General features: G+C 36.9%; 1 protein-coding gene across 1 annotated transcript in view; it reads right to left on the minus strand.

Annotated features, from left to right (window-relative positions):
- The window catches only part of LOC103086738 (fibrillin-2), a 63040-nt gene extending 41580 nt beyond the window's left edge, over positions 1-21460 (minus strand). Inside the window, exons 1-14 of the mRNA XM_007457614.1 lie at positions 21334-21460; positions 20750-20872; positions 20468-20593; positions 19996-20121; positions 18785-18907; positions 16371-16493; positions 14575-14700; positions 8729-8851; positions 7747-7869; positions 5217-5378; positions 4407-4475; positions 3829-3954; positions 2515-2640; positions 1756-1908 (exon numbers count right to left, since the gene is read on the minus strand). Of these exons, the coding sequence (XP_007457676.1) occupies positions 1756-1908; positions 2515-2640; positions 3829-3954; positions 4407-4475; positions 5217-5378; positions 7747-7869; positions 8729-8851; positions 14575-14700; positions 16371-16493; positions 18785-18907; positions 19996-20121; positions 20468-20593; positions 20750-20872; positions 21334-21403 (1699 nt within the window). The 5' untranslated portion in view covers positions 21404-21460. The remainder of the gene's footprint in view (positions 1-1755; positions 1909-2514; positions 2641-3828; positions 3955-4406; positions 4476-5216; positions 5379-7746; positions 7870-8728; positions 8852-14574; positions 14701-16370; positions 16494-18784; positions 18908-19995; positions 20122-20467; positions 20594-20749; positions 20873-21333) is intronic.
- Between the last annotated feature and the right edge of the window lie 983 nt (positions 21461-22443).

The following is a 22443-nucleotide window of genomic DNA, read 5'->3' on the forward strand; positions in this document are numbered from 1 at the left end:
AAAAAAAAAAAAAAAAAAAAAAAAAAAGACCACAAATAACAAGTGCTGGTGAGGATGAGGAGAAAAGGGAACCCTTGTGTACTGTTGGTGGGAATGTAAATTGGTGCAGCCACTGTGGAAAACAGTATGGAGGTTTCTCAAAAAATTAAAAATAAAACTGCCATACAATTCAGCAATTCCACCCCTGAGTATTTATGGGAAGAAAACAAAACACTAACTCAAAAAGATATATACATTTTTATGTTCTCTGCAGCATTATTTACAATAGCCAAGATATGGAAGCAACCTAAGTATCCATTGATGGATGAAGTGATAAACAAGATGTGATATACTGTATGTATATATACACACACACATATATATACACAATGGAATATTACTCAGCCATAATAATGAATGAAATCTTGCCACTTTCAACAACATAGATGAGTCTAGAGGGCATTTTGCTAAGTGAAATAAGTGAGACCAAGAAAGACAAGCAATGTATGACTTCACTTATATGTGGAATCTAAAAAACAAAAGAAACGAACGAAACAAAACAGAAACAGAATCATAGTTATAAAGAAAAACTGGCAGTCACCAGAGGGAAGGGAGTTGGGGGTTGGGCAAAATAGATGTGAGTGATTAAGAGGGCCAGATTTCCAGCTATAAAATAAATAAGTCACAGGAAAGTAATGTATCCATAAGGAATGGTCAATAAAATTGCAATAACTTTGTATGGGGACATATGGTTACAAGACTTATTGTGGAGATCAATTTGTAATGTATATAAATGTCAAATCACTATGTTGTGATCCTGAAAATAATATTGTATATTAATTATACTTCAATTAAAAGAAAGAAAAAAAGAGAAAATCCATTTGCCCACTGAATTTGAGCCACTGAGAAAGGCCCCATATGTCACTTTTCACCATGTCTCTCCTTAATTTCATCATGTTAAATGAAACATTTTAATAAATATACCCTAAGTAATACTGTATTTGGTAACAAATGCATAACCATTGTTTCCTATTTGTCCTATTGGTTCATCTCTTAGTATCTACAACTATTAAGAGTGATCCCTTCTCAGGTCATAAAGGAACCTGAGTGGGCAACAATTTTAAGACAATTTTTTTGCTCTTGTCTCTATTATTGTTCAGTTTTTCTTTCAAAAGAATCTGTGCTTGGAGAAAAATTTTACTGTGTAAAGACCAGCTCTCTTTTCTGCCTAAAAATTTCAGGTAAGTTTGAGGGAAATGATGCATAAGGAAAACTTTGACACTACATTGCTTTTATGTTAAGTTTGCTCATCAAATCCATTTTTTGCATATTTTCCAAGGTCGAACTAAAAAGATACTCACTGAGCTTGCTGGACTTTATAAATGACCACAAATTTTTAAATCAAAATGACACCTTCTAAATATAGCACAATGACACAACAGTTTCTCAATAAATACTTGTTTTATGAATAAAAGAATAATTAAGCAGCATGTTTTAAGATAATGAGTTTAAATGGGCTAGCGTTATAAATTTTAATTTCAGCAATGGGGCTTACTTTCAGGATCCAGACTCCTACTCAACAGACATCTCAGGAATTAGTGTTTGAATCCCAAAGAGGGCTGCTTGAGAAACTGAGCCATATGAGCTCTTGGATATTTTCAGAACAGAGTGTGTCTGCTTTGCATACTTTTAGTACTTTTTGCTTTTCCTCTACTGTTACCTGTATACCTGTGTCACTAACTCGGCCTTCAGCAGAAGGAGGAGCTGTATGCTTACCTGTTCCTGGCGTTGGGCATGGTTCACAAGGTTTGTTCCAGGCTTTGCCCACATTGTATGTGCAGCAGCACATCCTCTTTGTCACATTAAAAGGCAACTCATTCTCACAAGTGGTTCCATTATAGCTTCGGTAGCAGAAGCTTTTTCTCATGTCTACATAGAGAAAAACAAGTAAGCCAACCAATCCTATCAGCAAGCAGCTAATAACAAACCCCACACACCTGGACACACCAAACTTCCTCGATTAACTGAAAACTTTCACGGTCGTTTGGAGGTATATTAAAATAATTCCTTAAGCTGAACACAAATCATTTTTAGATAAGCATCTTTCCTGTTTTTAAATAAGGGGTTTCATTAACAATTTTCTTGGGGGGACAAAGTTAATAGATACTTCTCTATTCAAATGCATTTATTTAATTTAAAAAGGATTACATGTTAAATTTTAAATGTTCTCTTATTCATAAAATAATGTTCACTTTACATGAATGGAAGATAAAAATTATTTAAGAATATATATTTACAATATTTGATGAAATTTTCTACCTGACTCATGCTTTGTAACGTGCAACTATGTAGCCAAAGTTCAAAAATATGGTACAGACCCAGAAGTTTATAAGACTTTGAAATACTTCACTATTCATAAAGATTTAACTTCCAAACTTTCTGAATAATAATTCTGAGATGTAAGTATCTGGGAGATAACTGTTGGCCAGGAAGCCAGCAACTGTGACCTAATCAATCTCAGAGACCTTTACCTACCCATACAGTTGTGGCCTCCATTGACCTGCATGTATTCAGGTGGGCAAATGCAGGTGTAATTTCCCAGGGTGTTGTAGCAAGTCCCAGGTCCACACACACCAGGATGTGCAAAACACTCATCAATATCTAGAGGATGCAAGAATGTCCATTAATTAGTAAATATTTTCCCCATGAATTTATATCACTGAAACTACTGAACAAAGCATATGGCTGATTCCCCAAATTCATATTTTATAGAATTTATCTTATTTTTATAAAATTTAGAATTTAAAGCAATTACATAGGAAATGCCCCCAAATATGCATTTACATGATATAAAATATGTCCTTCTGAAGAATAAAAACCTAACATTCAAAAATAGAGATGATCAAAATAAACTATTCCAAAGTGGCAAAAAATAACTTAAATGGCACCTATACTTTTTAATTGAAATTTCATATTCTTCAAATGCAATTGCTTTAAAGCTACTTTCCTCTGATGTCACTGAAAACCAAATATTAGTGTCAACTTTAAACTGAATGCAGTTAGAAAAGCCTTTTTCTTTATAGCCCCTTTCAAATTAGCACCCATTCAGAGATTCTAGAAGTAGCACAGCTGGTGGGTAATTCTCCTTATTAAATCATATTTCTTCCAGATGCATTTATCTAACATGTTCCAAAAGAAAGGTTATAACGGAAATAATTACATTACATGTTTAATGTTCACTTTTAAGAAGCATTCATTCATTCATTCCATAAATAAATACTGAGATTCTACTGTAAGCTAGAACTTGTAGCTATAAAGATGAAATAGATGTGGACCTTGCTTTAAGAAGCTCCCAGTCTAGCGGGGAGACGGGCCTCTAAAAGGATGATTACACCGCCATGTGAGAAGTTCGGCATGGAACCAAGAAAGGCATCTGCGTAACCTTTGAACTGCTTCATACTATGTTGTCCAACATTTAAAAGTTACTGAAAATATTACCCTAATGGTTGTATTTCAAACTTACCTATTTTTCTACATAAAATATAACTTATTGGTATTTGAACTAATAACTTATTTTGATACTGAATGTTTTCATACTATTCCAGCTTCCCCCACTTATTACCAACCCATTACTCAGAGAAAAATAATGGTAAATTGTGGCAAATAATCTGTAAATTAATTTATCTGTCATCATACAACTTAGCAGCACTGATAGGAAAAGAAAAAAGCTATGAACCAGTCTCAACATATCCTTTGATAAAATTTGAAGATGGACCCTTTTTCTCCAGGCCTGACCAGTAATTTTGTTTTAAATAGCACTAATAATTTTTAGGTATAAATTTATCTCACCTTCACAGATGCGGGTTTCCTCACTGAGGTAGTAGCCTTGAGGGCACTCACACTGGAAGCTCCCGAAAGTGTTGATACAGTTTCCTCCCTGGCAGAGACCTGGTAACTCCTGGCATTCATCAATATCTGCAAAAGGGGAGACAGTTCAGATACCATCATGAAAGATAAGAGTTACTATGAGAGCTTTCAAATGTGTGATACTGTAAGACCTGCAGACTTCCACACATCCAAGTGAACGCACACTTAGATGGGAGGTTTATTCTGACCATGCATTTTCTTGGCTTTGTCATGGAACTTTGCTATAATCTGAGAAGAATAATTACAGCAAGCTGAGGATGATTAAAGTTGGGGATAATTATAAAAAGAGTTTCTCTGCAGAACAATCACACATCAGGTCACTGCAATGGGTCAAATCTTTCTGATTTACAAATGGTTATTCATCAGACTGGTAATTGTCCATCTGTAATTTTGCAAAATAATCTTGTTGGGACTGTTCCACACTAACTTTTCTACCAGATTTTCTCTAAAGTAAGTTCTTTACCTTGTTTAAATCTGGTGACAATAAGAGGTATGCTCACCTTCTAAGATGATTGTGATGGGGTTAGGTCTGAAGCCTTCACCTCCAGGACACAAAGTGTAATATTCAGCTGCAAAACAATGGAAAAAAAGAAATTTGATACCGGTGTGCAAGAGGCTGACAGTGAATTAGCACTTAACAACTGCCAGGCTCAAAGCGCATATCCTAAGGGGTGTATCTACATTTTCCTTAGTGCCTTTTCAAATACATTATCTTTACAAAGTACATTACATTTTACTTGAAATAAGATCATTACTTCATAAATTATATACAAAATAGAATAACAAAACCCATTTGCTTTTAATTAAAGAAAGAAATTGTTTTCAGACAATTTATATTACAACCTTTTTGGCTAGTAAATAAAAACTAAAAGACTCAATAATTCAAAAGTTTCACCTATGTTCATATCAGGACATACATTTCAATTTAAGACATAAAATATGACTGGACTTGAGGAATACAACTCATCTATGAACCTGAACTAAAACAACTGTGGAAAAGAACCAGGAATGGCCTTTATCTGTGACACCAGGGAGAACGGATATTATCATCATTCATATTGGATTGTGGTTAAAAACTGTTTTTTCTTTTTAGCATTATAAAGAAAAACAGTAAGAAGAGAGGAATTCAGATTCCTTTTATATGACACACTCTTGGCTGGTTTCAGCACAATCATTGAAAGTTTTGACCCTCACTACCAGATTCAAAGTTTTGACCCTCACTACCTCCCTCACCCCCCAGCACCAGAAGAAAATGGTAGCTGGTGCTCAGCTACCAGTGTTTCTTTCCTCTTCTTCCGTTCCATACTCACTGCTATTGACAGGGGGGCAGGTCTCGCAGGGGTTCCCCCAGGCCTTCCCCAGAGAGCAGCAACAGGAGGAGCGGCTGACGCCCACCCCAATCTCAGTGTTGCAGGAGAGACTCCCGTCACCCCGAGGACCGAACTTCAGGTAACAGTTGCCCACTCGATTGTCTGCAGGGCAACACAGGAACTTAAAATCGTCCTTATCAGAGTAAGAATGCCTGTTCTGGAGAATGGTCACTCAAATGATGAAATTCAAATTCTGTACATTAATCCCCAGAACAGAATAATCTCTTGCTTTAAACTTTTTCAAGACTGAGTTGCAGGAATTAAATAAATTACACTTTCCTATGTCTAGACATCCATAGAGATCATGGACTAAACAAGATAGTAAGCAATTACTCATCTGGGACATTCTGGACCTTTAATAATATGATTGCAAAAAATGTTTCCTATAATCAATCTATAGCATGAGTTTATCAATAAAGGGGGTGAAATCCAATATGTTAATTTAAAGTAATGTATCCATCACTGAAATACTGATAACGCCATCTCCTTCCTGTCCTCCCCATAATCTCCATTCTCCCACAGTTTAGTTTCAACTGGCACATTGAGTTATGCAGGTTTTGGGAAAGCCAGTCTGTAACAACTTTAGGGAGGCTACTTAAGAGATCAATGAATCTCAGCCTTTGCCTTGTCTCTATCCATAATTACCATCTAGATCACCTCATTAGTTCCATGACTTTAAATACTATCAAATTTGTGGTTCCATCTTTCACTTCTCCCCTGAACTCAGATCTTTCTGCCATGTGCCTAGTTTTTGATTTCTCCTCTTAGATATCTAAGGTATTTTAGAGTTAACACGTCTAAAAATCAAACACTTGATACTCTTTCCTCCACATACAAACCCTGCTCCAATCCTCTCCCAGGCTTCTGCATTTTCAATAAACGGGAACTCCAATTTTTTAATTGCTCAGGCCCTATACCTTGCAGTCAAACTTTGAATCCTTACTATCATGCCTTATTCAATCCAGTAATAAGGTCTGTCAACACTACTTTCAAAATTTATCTGGACTCTGATGACTTACCACTGCTTCCAAATCACTACAACCTGAGTTCAAGCCACCATCATCCCTCATCTGGACTATTGCAATTGTTTCCTAACTCATCTCTGGACCCAACTATAGTCTATTTTCCCCACCAAAGCCGGAGAGATCCTTCAGAAGTATTACCTTAGCCCAGGCCACTCCCAGTGGTGTCCCACGTAAATCAGAGTAAAATCCAAAGTCCTTATTACAGTCTACCAAGTAGTTTTCAGCTCCAGCTGCACATTATAATCACTTGGGCAGCTTTTTATTATTTTACTTTTCTCTTTTTTTTTTTTTTTTGGTTTTGTTTTTGTTGCTGACTCCGGTGCAGACAGAGGTGTTAAATCATGGTTCTGCTCTTACTAGGCTGTATTCATTCATCCTTCCTTCCTCCTTTCCTCCCATTCTCTCTCTTTTATCCCTGCTCTCCATTCTCATTCCTCATCCCCTACCCAACCATATGAATGTGTTTAATATTATTCTTTTGGTCTCTGCTCCTGCAAAATTAGTATTTTTGTTTTCGTGTGCACATTTTAAATTTCTATAAATGGTATTTTGTAGTATACCTCATTCCATCTTTATAACATCCAACCCGTCAACTCCACAGTATTCAACTGCGATTCTTTTTCCATCTATCCACTCTCCAAATATGGCTTCTAAATTCTTGCCACTGCAAATAATGAGGCACTGAATATTTTTCCTTATGTTTCCGTATGGGCCTGTAAGTTACTTTATTTGATATCTAAAGCCCAAAGAGGAGCTGCTGGTTCACAGAGTTTGCATATTCTTAGCCTTTGGTATCAGGAAAAACAGTCCTTGTTATATGCCATATGCATCCAGTGAACCTTTTTAATTTTTTATATTTATAAGTCATTTTGAAAATAATTTGCAGAAGAAAAAGACACAAACAACCTTACTAGAAATTTTAATGGGAAGTTAATCATAGTTAACTCAAATTTTATTCCATATTTCCTTGGTTTTGAAAAAATATATACCTGAAATGGTCCTATAAATGCCATTAACTGCTTGCCTGTCAGTTGTCATGCATAAACCTGAAACATATTCATTTTGTAAAACTGATTCCACATTTCAAACACATCTGTCCTGGCCAATGTACTGGACAGGGAGCCAGGCAACTCGGGACACTGCTTCAGCTCTGCCATTTGCAAGCTCTGAGACCTTGAACAAATGACTGCACCTCTAGGGCTCTGGTTCTCAAGTCTGTGAGAGGAGGTGGTGGGAGCAGATGTCGCAAAAATTCCTCTTTCAAAATATGACTTGGAAGATAAGCAGGATAAAAGTGACCATATATTTTGGCAATCTAGAGTTTCTTAAGGTAAAGGACTACTATTTTGTTCTCAAGTTAATTGTAGTAAATAGTCATCACAAGAGAGTATGAGTATTTAACTCTATGTACTTCTATTCATTTGTTTCATATAGCTTTTGCTTACCAACACAACCCACACCGGTGGGGTTCAGCTGGAAATCGGGTGGACAGTTACACTCATAGCGACCAGGAGTGTTGACACATAGGCCGTTCACACAGTTTATTGGATCTGCACATTCATCAATATCTAGGAAAAACATTTAAAATGCCCACATTAACATCTTTACTTTCCTTGTGCATACTGCTGTTCCAAAGAATTTGGTGGAAATTTTGCAAGTCAGTAGACTAAAAATCTTTAGGAGGGACTCAGAACAATGAAATAAAAATGAAATACTTTTATACACCTAAAGCAGTTTCCATAGATCAGTCACACAGTATTCATGATGATATCATTTAATATCCTTAATAAATAAATTACAATGAAATGTTGCAATTCTGAAGAAAAACATTTTATCACTGTTTAATTAAACTTAAACATATGTATTATATATTTGTACATATATGTGGACATCATAAATACATACAAAGAAATACTTTACTAATTTCGTGTTGGATATTTAATATTAAGTTGTTTATATTACAATGGATCAATTCAATAGTTAAAAATAAATGTATCAGCCAAGGGGGAAAGGGGTGGGGTGTGAGGAATTGTGAGACTGGGATTGACACATATACATTATTGACACTATGTATAAAATAGACAACTGATGGGAAAATATTGTATAGCACAGGGAGCTCTACCTAATGCACTGTGGTAACCTAAATGGGAGGGAAGTCCAAAAGGGAGGGGATATCTGTATGTGTATGGCTGATTCATTTTGTTGTGTAGTGGAGGCTAACACAACATTGTAAAGCAACCATACTCCAATAAAAATTAATAAAAAAATAATAAAACAATAAATGTATGAGAATGTAATTTTCTTTTTCAAAAAAATGCATAGCCCAAGGCATAGCAGGCTATGCAGAAATTTGAGGAACTTCTATATCTAGCACAAAATGCTCATTTCAACTAATAAGAACACAATTAAGCCCTTAACTGGCCATACCTGTACAGTTCCCTCCGGTTCTGTCCAATTCATAACCATCATCACAGATGCAATGAAACATTCCAGGCAAATTATTACATGTTCCAAAGACACAAATATTTTGGAAGGAGCATTCATCGATATCTGGAGATTTAAAAAAATAGTAATCTCATGATTACAAAGACATTTAGATTTACTGTACGACATTAATAAATTATTCTATCTCCTCAGATGTTTTTATGCAGCAAAAAATTTTCTTTTTCTTTGACCAGAGATGTCACATAAATGGCAAGCAGCTAATGTTTATATGGGTCAGAAATATGAAAGAATATTATCTTATTGTATTGACAGTATTTTACTGTCTTGGCCTGTAAAATACTTCAGAAAAAAATTGGCCTAGGGCATAAAAACTTTTTAGAAATTAAATATGAATGTGTTAAAGGAATAAGATTGTAAAAAATTAAAGATAAAAACAAATTCAAAGATTATAATAATTAAGTGAAAACAGATGTTTTATAAACACCTACAACATACAAAATATACAAAATAAATATTTTAAATATTAAATATATCGTTTAAATTATTTCAGTTTAATTTTTTAAACTTCTTTCTTGTTATGTAATCTGATCTGTTATAATAAAGTCAGTTATAAACAGGGAAAGAAGTTTTTTCCCAGTAGTGTGTAATAAGATCATCCATTGCCCCACATTCCTCCAAATCTCATCAAGATATCTCTATTGGACTGAAATCATAAATTCAGTTTATGAAAGTCTTCCATGAAGCTTTAACTCAAAATAAACAAGAAGTTATCACTCCTCATTCGTATGAAAATGAAGGCATAGTGTGCCTGTACAGCTGTAGAAGTAATCTGTATTTCTACTCATAGGAAGAGGATGGACATTTTTGTACACAAATTACCTCATATCCTGAGAATGCAGACCAGGCATGGCATTTTAGGCTAGACTAGACAAGTCATTCTAAAATGCTGTCTTGAGACAGTCATATCTTAAGTATAAATGGGTCTTTTGGTCATTTATGATTGTCAAAATAAAGCATTACAACTATCTTATATTTAAAGTATGGTTCAAATTCTGTCTAGAAGTTCAACTGATGTGTAAAGTTGTCTTTACTTGTGTTGGGGCGATAAATAAAGTTATTCTTTTTATATAAATCAGTAAAGACTCATTAAGTTAGTTTATAATTGAGTTGTGTTAATCTATAAATTGAAGTGGAATTGTATTATCAACCTTCTGCATATGCATTTTACTTTTAAGTGAACTTTATTAGAAATAACTTCCATTTAAATAACATAAAAGTTGCGTGGAATAAGGTATTTTAAGAGAATACTGTCTTGTTTTTATAAAACTGATGCATATTCAGAAATTTGAACAATCTGTATTGGTGATACAGAGTGGTGATAGGAAACAGAAAAGATAGGAAACACAGAAAATAAGATAGCAAGAACAAAAAATCACTCAAAAATGCTTCTATCCAGAATTATCATTGTAATTGGATGAACACCATTCCAAATATTGATATTTCTCAGTGCATATTCACAGAGAGTAAAGCTGAAACAATTTCCATGCATCAGATCAATTTTTTATTATCTCAGTATCTTCTAAAATGCTTTCTAATGGTAAGAACTTACAAAAACACTAAAACTGTATCATCTTTTGGCTTTATGTTAAAATTCAAACACAATTTTAAGACAGTATTAATGGATTCTATACAATGATGATTAACAATTAGCATCCATATATGCTTCCAACTCATTTTTGTTACTCATATTATTTTCACTTTTTAAATGTTCATGGCATTTACCATAATCTCTACAGTATTTAGTACTAATTCTTTAAAGGAATCAATAATGTTTTTATTGTCACTTCTCCATTTATTTCTTGATTGGCTGTTTTTCATTGCTGATAAGTTGTGTGTTGTTTTTGTTTTTGTTTTTGTTTTTTTTTGCCCAAGACAAGAAGGGAGAGCCCACAGGTGGTTTCTTTCTGAATTATTTCACTTGTCAGGATATGTCTATTGTCTTTTTTTTTTTTTAATAAATTTATTTATTTTTGACTGCATTGGGTCTTCACTGCTGTGCGCAGGCTTTCTCTAGCTGCAGTGAGCGGGGATTACTCTTCGTTGCGGTGTGTAGGCTTCTCATTGCGGTGGCCTCTCTTGTTGCAAAGCATGGGATCTAGGCGCGAGGGCTTCAGTAGTTGTGGTGCGTGGGCCTCAGTAGTTGTGGCGCGTGGGCTTCAGTAGTTGTGGTGCGTGGGCTCTAGAGTACAGGCTCAGTTGCTGGCACAACTGGCTGAGTTGCTCCTTCGCATGTGGAATCTTCCCGGACCAGGACTCGAACCTGTGTCCCCTACACTGGCAGGAGGATTCTTTTGTTGTTGCTGTTGTTGTTGTTTTTTGTGGTATGTGGGCCTCTCACTGTTGTGGCCTCTCCCGTTGTGCAGCACAGGCTCTGGACGCGTAGGCTCAGCGGCCATGGCTCACGGGCCCAGCCGCTCCGCGGCATGTGGGATCTTCCCGGACCGGGGCACGAACCCGTGTCCCCTGCATCGGCAGGCGGACTCTCAACCACTGTGCCACCAGGGAAGCCCTGGCAGGAGGATTCTTAACCACTGCGCCACCAGGGAAGCCCTGTCTATTGTCTTTGTAATTAACTAACTCTGAGGTATAACATTCTTGTCACATGTGTCCTTATAACTGTGAGGGCAGCATTCTAATGAGTGTTGGTACTGAATGTTTGTTTTGTTCATGACTTGCCTTTTCTATCTGCAGTTTGAAGAATCTCTATTACTTAAGTTGACAAATTCAATACGGTTAAATAAAAATGATTTACTTCTTTCTGTATATTCAGTTCCTTCTTCTATTTCTGGAAAATGTTTGGTTGTTTAATACTTTTTTCTGTTCAATTTTTAGGGACTCTTCACTTCAGAAACACCCATTGTACTTAAGTTTATGGTCTTTGTCTTTTCTCTAATAGTGTTAATTTATCCTCTCCCCCTTTTTTTTCACTGTGATTATCTCACGTCCATTCTCTATGGTAGTAATTACATTTTCATCTCCTCTGTTCTTTGCTGTGTCTATTTAATTGTTCTCTTATTTTGCTGCACTGGTCCACGTTTTTTGTTTCCCTTAACTCTGCAGTATCTCTTTTTGTCTTATTTTTCTGTTTTTATAATCACTTTGAACTTGTTCAATCATATGTTTTTATTAAGGTTATCTGTGGTACAATATACCTATGCGAAATTTGCTCTTGTTCTTTGAGTAGTTTTCCTCTACTCTGGATTGATTATTTATCTGCTTTTTGTATGCTTTTTTTGTTGTTGTTGTTTCCATAGAACACCTGCACAGTTGCTGTTGTTTCAGTTTGTTTACACGTTACTTGGTCAGCTCTTTCAAGAGTTTTATATACAGTTGATGCTTGAACAACATACATTTGACCTGTGCAGGTCCACTTATACAGGGATTTTTTTCAATAGTAAATACTACAGTGTATGTAGTACAACTACACTATCTGCAGTTTGTTAAATGTGTGGACATGGAACCGCGAATGCAGAGAACTGTGAACACTGAGGGCCGACTACAAGTTATGCACAGATTTCCCCCCATGCTGAGGGTAAGTGTCCCTAGCCCCCATGTTATTCAAGTGTCAGCTGTACTCTGATACAGTTTAGATGGAGCTTCCCGACATCCTCCCTTCTTTTTTGATTTGGGCTTTCTTTGGAAGACAGCTTGGGGTATAGCTTCTTCTGGAAGACAGAAGGGGTATAGCTTCTATTCTGTGGCCCAGAGTTTCATAAGGTGGAGGAAGAGGAGAAATACGGATGGGAGGACCTCCACTGGGCTCTGTGTGCTCTTTGTTGGTGAACCTGGCCCCTGCTCTCTCTTCGGAAATCATACTAAATGCTCTGTATCTGGGTTTACTCCATCTGATGGAGTCCTAACCTGTCGCTGAGGAGGTTCTTGCAGGTTCTGTACTTTCCCATTTTGGTGAAGAATACTGGGAAATGGCCAACTCCAGCAGTTTTTTAAACTCTATAGAAATTCTAAGAATTTATGATTAGAGGTAGATGCTGAGTGGAAAATGTTGATTAGAGGATCAATTCAAAGGGGCATCAATTTATAATAAGATGGGAAAATATCAAGGAATTAAAGTAATAAATTCAGGATAAACTGTTTAGATGTGCCAGATGTCATAGAAAGAGAGAAGACAAAACCATGGAGAAACAGGTAGAACCACGGAATTACATTTTGGGGATCTCAAAAGTTGGCATCTGGTTAAATGGAGCAGAGGGTGAGCTACATGTGTGCCACTCTCAGGTGCCCTGGCAACTGGGATTTCTCTCCATGGAAACAACATATTTTGGGAAAGCCAACATGAGAAGGAAGTACAGTAAACAGAAACTATTTAGCATCACCTTGAGGGAGGTTCTGCGAGAAGTTTTAGAAGACCCTAGGCCACAAACAATGGAACAGAATTATGAAAGGGAAATGCTGTCTTATGTATAAAGGATTAATTTTGAAATTTTATGTTGGCAAAAGTGTCTGGCTATTGCTAACTTGTCCCTTTTCCCACCAATTCTTGTCAAGCTGACATGGGTAATAAATCATGTAATTCCATAAACACATTGACTCACAGTTCCTGCTAATTGACTTCAATGCTTAGAAGGAACCAGGACTAGGAAAAAAATAAAGCTCATTCTACAGCTGCCTTGTATAAAATGGTTTAGATTCTGCCCAACCTAGCAGGTCAACGTAGAAGCACGAATACTTTCAGTTTCTAATATCATCTTCCCAGAGCCTACTATTCATTCTCTCATTCTGATTCTCTCCAAATTGGTAGATATTTATGGAAACTTCCATGATCTTTTAGGCACACTTTCTTTCTTCAGTGACACTTCTGGTGGTGGGGCAGAGTGAGGCTCTACTCCAAGCTACCCCAGATTGCATAATTTTTGCTTGGTTCCTGCTGGTGAAGTGTGTGTGTGTGTGTGTGTGTGTGTGTGTGTGTGTGTGCACGCACGTGCGCGCTGGCATTTACTATTTCTGTTCATTTGATTAGGTACTCATGTAGAGAAAGCCTGTAATCTGGTTTCATTTTATAATCTTTGCTAGCAGTTAGCCTGAGTTTTTTTTTAAGGTTTTCTATGAATCACTAATTTTGTTAAAACCTTATGGCATATGAATTGTTTTCAATCCTTTTCCTTTAGTTACATTTTCATGTACTTTTATGAACACAATGATGGCCCAAACTCTATGTAATGTGAATTGAGTCTCTAATGTAAAAGAAAATCCAAATTCTTTTTCTTGGAAAGATATCACACTAGTCACGAAGTCCCATTTCTAGGAAAGGGGGTGATGTCATAACTTAGAGGCAGGAGACATGACTATTAAGCAAAAGGTGCAGCTCTTGATGAGTCCCTGAAGAGGACTTCCAGTCCCAGACATACAGACAGTTGACTAAAGCATAAAGGTAATGCCAAAAATGAGCTACTTAGATTTTGATAAACACATTAAATAGCAGTGATTGAGGTACACAATATATTTTAAAAGCTGAACAGTTTATCCACATTTCATTCATTTAGTGATTAAAAAAAGAAATAATGAAAAAAAAAAACGAATAAGCCAAAGTTCCAACTCTTGGCTCTTGGCCAGGAAAACTTCATAAGAGATGAAAGCCACCTTCATCATTATTCATTCGGCAAAATAATCCATGCTTAAACAAATGACTTTTATGTGTGCAGCATGTGCTGTGTATTCTGCTTCCAGGTGGAGCCTGTTCAGCCCTTTTTGTGGTTTCATTTGCTGTAGTTGATCCAACTTGGAAATGAGTTGGAATCCTGGTGACCCACCTTGGCAGGATCTGCTGTCTGAGGCTGGAGTGAAGCCCATCTCACACTCGCAGCGATATGCACCTGGGACGTTGAGGCATTGTCCATTCTCACAGAGATTTATGTTTTCTGCGCACTCATCAACATCTGTTGAAGGAGCAAATTACATCTCTATTAAGTTCCAAATCTCATGACATTTTTTTCTTTGCTCTATAACTAAACCAGTCTCACTGGCTTGAGTTAGTGCTCATTAACATCAAACAACAGTTATCCATATACACCTAAGTAAGGGTATACAACTTGATAGCAGAGCTGTTTATGCCCTAACATTCAATCCCATTATGATAAACAGGAGGAACGAGGTGTCTCTCACATCTGTCTCAGTTCTCTTTAATGCTAATTTGATGCATCTGTGTTACACCAACATCATTTAGATATAACCAAGAACACTGAAATTAATCTTAAAATGGTGTTAATTCATTTGAAAACATTACAGTATTAAAATGAACAACTTTCTCACTAGTTCAAGTATTTTTAAGCAAGTAAGGGACACTCTAAGGGAGTGAGGAAAGTTTCTTTCATGCCATTACAATCTCATTAAAATATTCTTATTTTAATTTCACAAATGAGTATTATTCATAGAACTTAAAGACAATTTCTTTGATTCTATCAAATGGAAAAAGGGGGGAAGGGCAGAAATGTTTATTGAGGGCCTAACATTTGCCAGGGAGTGTGCTAGCTGCCTGACGTTCATGTTTTCACTTAGTTCACCAATCCTGTGAGGTTTACAAGAGGAAGAACCCGAGGCTAAGAGGAGGCGACTGATGCCTGGGAGTCACAGTGATCTAATCTGCGGCTGAGCCAGGGTCTAGGTCCAGCTGTGTCTGATACCAAAGCCATGCCCCTGCCCTCACACCACGGTGCAGAGACATTCTAAGAAAGATGCAGTACCCGAGGTTTAAAAGTAAGGAAGCTTTACAACTGAATAAACATGTTTTCCTAAAGAGGCATTAGAAAACTCTAAGTCTATGTTTTTGGTGTCACTAATTAGAAAAAACTATCTCTTAATTTGGGGTTTAAAGTGTGCACTGAAATTCAACTGACAACACTTATCTCTCAAGCTTAAAAGTATCATTCTTTATGTCCAGCAAGATGATCTAGTCTTTTACATGAATATAATGAGTGGATGTTTTATCCTCAAGGAATGCAGAGTGAATTTACTCACATTCATTAAGCTCTTATGATGCATGTTTCTAAGCACTTTACTTGTATTATTCCATTTAATCCTTTCAATACCATGTGATAAACTGAGATTTTGATAAACACAATAAATAGCAGTGACTGGGTAGGTCATAGATTTTATTTTAAGAAGCTGTATAGTTTTCCCAACATGTCATTCATTCAATGATATAAAAGAAAAAGGGAAACAGTATTTATTATTACTATTACCACCATGTCCATTTCAAAATGGAGAAACTAAGGACACACAGGTTAAGTCATTTACTTAAGGCTATATGGCCAGTAAGCAGCATAGGTAAGATCTGGATCCAGATGGTCTGACTCAGAGCCTGTATTTTTGACCATTATGTTAATTAATGAATAAAAGGAAATGACAGTCACTAAGAGTACATGATAGTAATAAATGCCATTATTTTTAAAAATTTCCAGGTTTTTGTGTTTAATGTAAGCAAAAGATACATATTCACCTTAAGTCAAGTGTAAAAACAGAGGCAGTGATTTCAGCCTCCTTTAACTACAGTCTTCTTCTGATGATAAAAACATACAGAATGTTGCATGAAAATCAGGACATCACCCACCTGAGCAGGTAAATCCATCTCCAGTGAACCCTTCGGAGCAGGCACAACGGTAGGAGCCTGGGGTATTAACACACTGAGCATTTATGCTGCACTGGTGGGTTCCATTAGAACATTCGTCCAGATCTGCATGTCAAGAGAACATAGCAATAAAGTTCAGAAATGAAAATGGAATATTTAAACACCCAGGAAGATTTTCATTTGTCTTAATTTAAATGTAAACTGGCCCCAAACTGGCCAAATGGAATGCATTTTAGTTTACTGGTCAAGTTGCAGTTCTACATAATTTTCTAAGACCTCAGACCTATGATGCAAAATGTTCATGCTACAAACATGGGCCAAAATAATTAGTTCAAGCGTTTTGTGAGCTGTCTAATCAACTAGAATTATAATGTTTAAAAGAAAACCAGGCCTAGATTTCCTTCTGATTTCTACTGAGGGTGAATTTTATCATTGGCTACCTTATCATTGAAAAAGGGGTCAATTTTCAAGATAATACTGAATTTCAGAGCAGGACAATTACCATAGAATTTTCAAGTTCATTTTATAGATGAGGAAACCAAGATATGATTCTTGACCTCATGGAACCCCTAGTCTAGTGGAAAAGACAGATGTTAAACACAGAAAATTAAATTAAATTAAATACTGTCATACATGTACCATGAAGAAAAGTTACAAGGTATAAGGAAATAAGAAGGATGTCTAATTTGGATTGCAGGAATTAGGAAAGCTCCACTGAGTAATTTTTAGTTAACTTCGCATCTGAAGGATGACCGAGAGTTGACCTGCGAACAGAAGTAGGGATGGGTCTTCCTTGCAGAGGGAACAGCACGTATGAAAACACTGAGAAGGAAAAGAGCTTTGATGTGACAAAAATTAAAGGAGGTCAGCGTGACAAAGCACAATGTAGGAGACCAAGGATGAAGGAAAGTGAAGCTGGAGAGATAGTGGGAAGATGCCATAGGGTCTTGTAAACCATGTGAAGGAAGCTGAATTCTTTCCTAAATTCAATGGGTTAAGATGACAATTGTGAAGAAATCAGATCCATGGTTTAAAAAATCTACCTGGCTGCAATGTGGAGAATGGATTGCGGGAGGACCAGAGAGGGAGTAAGCAAACATATGAGGAGGTTCTTTTAGCAGCTAACAGAGAGAAAGGGCTGGGGTGGGGGGCAGATTGAGAGAGAGAACGGTTGTGACAAGAGCAGGGGGATGGAGATGGAAAGGAGTGGAGGGATTTGGATGTCATTTTGGAGTAGAGGTGCCTGGACACGGTTAAATCTTTTGTATTAGCGGCAGGCTATTTTTCGATAGCTGGCCAGAGTGACAGATGGACAAGAAGCACAAAAAAAGGGAGGCTAGAGGAGAGAAAAACAGTAAAGAAATGGGACTAGAAAAATGGGAATGGGGATATAGCTGAAAAGTTGTGAGATTAATGATAGAGAAATGGCTGGACTCAAGTGGGTAGCTAGTGGACTTAGTGACACCATGAGAGAACCTTCCTTAGCAAAGTTATTTAAAAACTATGTTAACTCAAATTCTGGAGTCAGCTCATAAACATTTGGCAAGTATAAAACAATTGAGTAGGTAAGAAAGTACATTCAAATTAACTAATATTATTAATGAGATCTTAAAATGATCCTTTAATTCTTGCTGCAGGCTTATCAGGTTTTAATGAGTAATCATGGGGAGGTCGGTTTTGCTTGCTTTAATTTGTATTTTAAATAGACCTGGATCATTTTTATGAGTTACAACATGCCTTATTGTTGAGGCACATAAAACACTGAACGTACCAAGCAGCACTATGAATGACATCAAGGGTAAAACCCAGTTCCTTGCCTCACAGCTATAAAGGACTTATTAGACTCTGGTCAAGAGCTATAAAACTTGGAGAATGGCAACTGCCTTCACATTCTCCTTCTAATCTGGCTTCTTGGAATCCAAGACATTTAGATTTCTCTGGAAGAAGAATTCTATTTTCTATTAAGAAGCTGGTACTGACCACTTACTATAGACCTAGGTTATCTGAAAAAAATCTTTTCATTCCCTTCATTTATTTCACTGGGTTTTAAATCTCACTGATACTCTATGAAAAAACTGGAAAAATATATTAGTCATGTTTCATCCTACAGCTGTTTGGATTTCTGGCTGCACATCAAATAATTTTTACTGAACAACACCACATTAAAAAGCAGATGCCAAGGCATACTGTTGTAATTTGATCATTTATACCAAAGTTAAAGGAAACTCTTAGGCAAGAATTATCTTGCAACGAAAGACAGCCTTTAATTTTCAAGAGAATAAATGAAAATAAGAGGCACGTTCCTATTTAAGTATGTAGGTTAACAACTGTGCAAAGAAGAACCTCTAGGGATTTTGTGTCTTAGCAAAGGTTATTTACATTTGCAAAATACTCACCAATACATTTGATGCCATTTCCAACCCAGCCTTCTCTGCAGCTACATTTGAAGCTTCCTGGGACGTTTAGACATGAGGCATGCATGTCACAGTTGTGGGCACCAATTTCACACTCATCCACATCTGAGAAACCGTAGTTAATATGAAGATAAGATACAACCTAGTTAATTCTACTTCCAAGAGATTTCTGTGTAGGCAAAATTTTAAAGTAAACGCAGAGAAAACATTAACGTCACTTTTATTTGTAATGTTTAGACTCCATCAGGATTTGGAAGTTCATGATCCAAATCAAACAAGGCCTTCCCTGAAAGAAATTGCCAGCCAGAATATATAAAAATAATCACTGGAAATGTTATCTGGAAAATGACCATATGCTTTTATCAGTATTATGTATATAGTGTCTGTGTATGTGGTACACATACATATGAACGTGCAGAGTTCTTCTTTCATTACTTGCTCTTTCCTGGAGGTTAAGCTTAAGGCCTAGGCTGCAGTCTAAGTCACCCACCACCTGGCTTGAGCAAAATACCACACTAGAGCCTTGAGCAATGATGGACATTTGGCCCAAAGCACTGACCTTGGGAGTTCAACCCCCATCTGCCCTTCAAAAGGCTAAAACTATTTGGTAGAGAACAGGAATAAGAGATAAAATGAATGGGGTGAACAAAGAAAAAAAGCGAAGAGAGGGAATTTGGGCAGGGAGAAGAGAAGGCAAAAGAAAATGGGAAGAGAGGAGAGAAGATCAGAGAAAAAGACGGGGGAAAGAAAGGAAAGAAAAGAGTCTAGATCTAAGTTTAGATTAATTTCTGTTAGTTTAAAAGAACTGCAAAACTCAGCAAACACTGGGATTCCTCCAGGTCTTTTGGTGCTTCTTCCTTACGTATATCTCCTGTTTGGGCAGGAGAAAGTGAACGCTGCCCCAAGAGCTACCAGGAGCACATCAGAACCATGGGGGCCAGATTCCACACCCATTCTCCCACTCCGCGACCAAGCACAAAGCCAGGTCTGCGGCTTGGTAGCTGAGACCGTGCTCATCTACCACAGAGAAGAGACAAACGCATCACACATGCTCTGGGCCAGTTACTCATCACATAACTGTCACAACCTGGTGTGGGTAAAAGTACAAGAAATTCCAGGGAACAAATGATGTTGAAGGTTAACCTCTGAAATATAAGAAGCTGAAACACAGGGGATACAAGCTTGAGACCTACCTGTGCATCCTGTGGTCCCCTTCTTTACTGAATACCCCAGCTGACAGTGGCAAATGAAGGATCCCTTGGTGTTCTCACATTCCCCAAACATGCAGATGTTTGAATTTAAGTCACATTCATTCACGTCTAGGAAATGGATTTTCAACACCTTGGTTAATACTTGTTTATTCTAGTAATTCAAAAGCTATCTTTTAAACTGAATAGCATACTAATGAGATACACAAATAACATTTAAAATATATGTATTTGCAGGACACAGTATTACAGATAAATATATTGTCTTTAAGGATTTTTTTTCAAATAATTCTTCCTTTTTGGCTTTCACGTCTTCTAATACAATGGTTTGAATTTTAAAAATAACCAAAAAAGCCTTTCCTTCTTAGGTGTGCGTGTGTGTGTGTGTGTGTGTGTGTGTGTGTGTGTGTGTGTGCATACTGTACATAAATATTTATCCTGTTCTTATGTTACCCACCAATGCATGTTTTCATGTCCATTGAAGCCATGAAGCCATCATAACACAGACAGCGATACTCTCCAGGAATGTTGGTACACTGCCCACCATCACAGATATCGGGATTGTTTTCACATTCATCAATATCTGATGATACAAAATCAAAATCAAATGAAAAACAAGGATGACTTTTATTAAGCTCATGCATTTTTTTTCATCCACTTCCACACAAAATATGTAGAGCCAGATTTGTAAGATAAGATTAACCAGATGTACAAAGTCTGTGTATTTTCCTTCCTGTACCTGCGCACGACCTCCCATCTGGCATCAGGGCATAACCTTCACTGCAGCTACATTCATAGCTTCCTTCTGCATTAGTGCACTGGGTGTCACAGCCTCCGTTCATTATCATACATTCGTCAATATCTGTAAAAACATTGCCACCACGTTACTTGTCAGAGATACTTCCTTAAAAAAAAAAAAAAGAGAGTTTTTCTACTTCTTCTTAAGCAGACAGTGCTTCAGTGGCTTTGGATTTTTCTCCCCACTATTCATGTTGATTGATCATTGTAACATTAGCCTTTCTTGGTTCCTCTCACTTCCTTTTAGAAAGCATTTCATTTGACATTCAGCTCCAGTAACCTAAGATTAAAGAACTCAGATATACCATATAGGATGAAATATATATAGAGAGAGAAATATAGGATGTTTCTTATTATAAAACCAAAGGTTCCTCTGCAAAACCACCAAGCCATGGCATCTGCCCCCATTCTTAGATTTGTTTTTAGGACAAAGGACTCCCATCGGCGTCATTATATATTCCATGCCAGAAGCATTCCTCGACTGACTTGAGATACAATTTCCAGACCTGCCTGGCCTACCCTTACCTGTACAGCCCTGCCGGTCTGGCGTGGCCTGGTACCCAGCATTGCAGGAGCACTGATAAGTTCCAATCATGTTTACACATTTTCCATTTCTACAGAGATTGTCACTCAGGGAGCATTCATTAATATCTATAAAAAGATACACAGAGTTAATGTTTTATGAAATCACAACATCACTTAAACTATCAAGAACATGCAGCATCAGAGCAATGGTCTCTAAAGGGCTTTATTTACTTCAGGGGGAAGTAAGATGGTCTCTTGCAGCAATTCAAAGAAAACGCCAGAATCTATATTTCTCTTAGTTCTATCTACAACAGTGCTCTCCAGTGGAACTTTTTACATTGATGGAACTGTTACATATCTGTGCTGTCCAATATGTAGCTGTTACTGAGTGCTTGAAACATGGATACTGTGACTAAGGAACTGAATTTTTAACGTTATTTAATTTTGATAAAATTTAAATAGCCACGTGTGGCTAGTGAGTACCACATTAGACCACATCCACCTAGCGCATGCCAGAAATAAAGCTTGCTAATACTTAATCTATGAATTTACACTGGCACCCTCAGCTGGTCTTAATTGGATGGTTACGTGTTGTCTAAATAACATGAAGGTTCCTGAGGGAAGACAGCTGGTTCCACAAAACAGAGGGGCTGAAAATAGGGCCCTCAGTTTTTAAGTTTTCATGGCATTGTGTTTACAGGGCCTGGATAGGTGGATTACAGATTATATTGCCTGTTTTTAAGTAAACTAACCCTTATAAGATGGGCAGATGCCTTAAAGAAAATGCCTGCAAAGATCTGTGGAAGAAACTAGTACTAATAATGCAAAAAGAGAAGAGCAAGAAAATGGTAGAGTGACGTTTCCTCACACAAGTTACCCGTCAAACACAATCTAAGGTAAAAAGCAGATGTAACAAGAAATTCACCCCAAATTCTCAAAATTACTAAGAAGACAATGTGGCAGATTTATGTTTATAATCATGAAATATTTATTTTATTGAACATGCAAAAATACATATTTTATAATATACATTATATCATTGAGGGGAACTTTTTTTTTCAGCTATAAAACCCATGAAGGGCTTCCCTGGTGGCGCAGTGGTTGAGAGTC

The sequence above is a fragment of the Lipotes vexillifer genome, unplaced genomic scaffold, assembly GCF_000442215.2.
Source record: "Lipotes vexillifer unplaced genomic scaffold, Lipotes_vexillifer_v1.1 scaffold1084, whole genome shotgun sequence".
Lineage (NCBI taxonomy): Eukaryota > Metazoa > Chordata > Mammalia > Artiodactyla > Lipotidae > Lipotes > Lipotes vexillifer.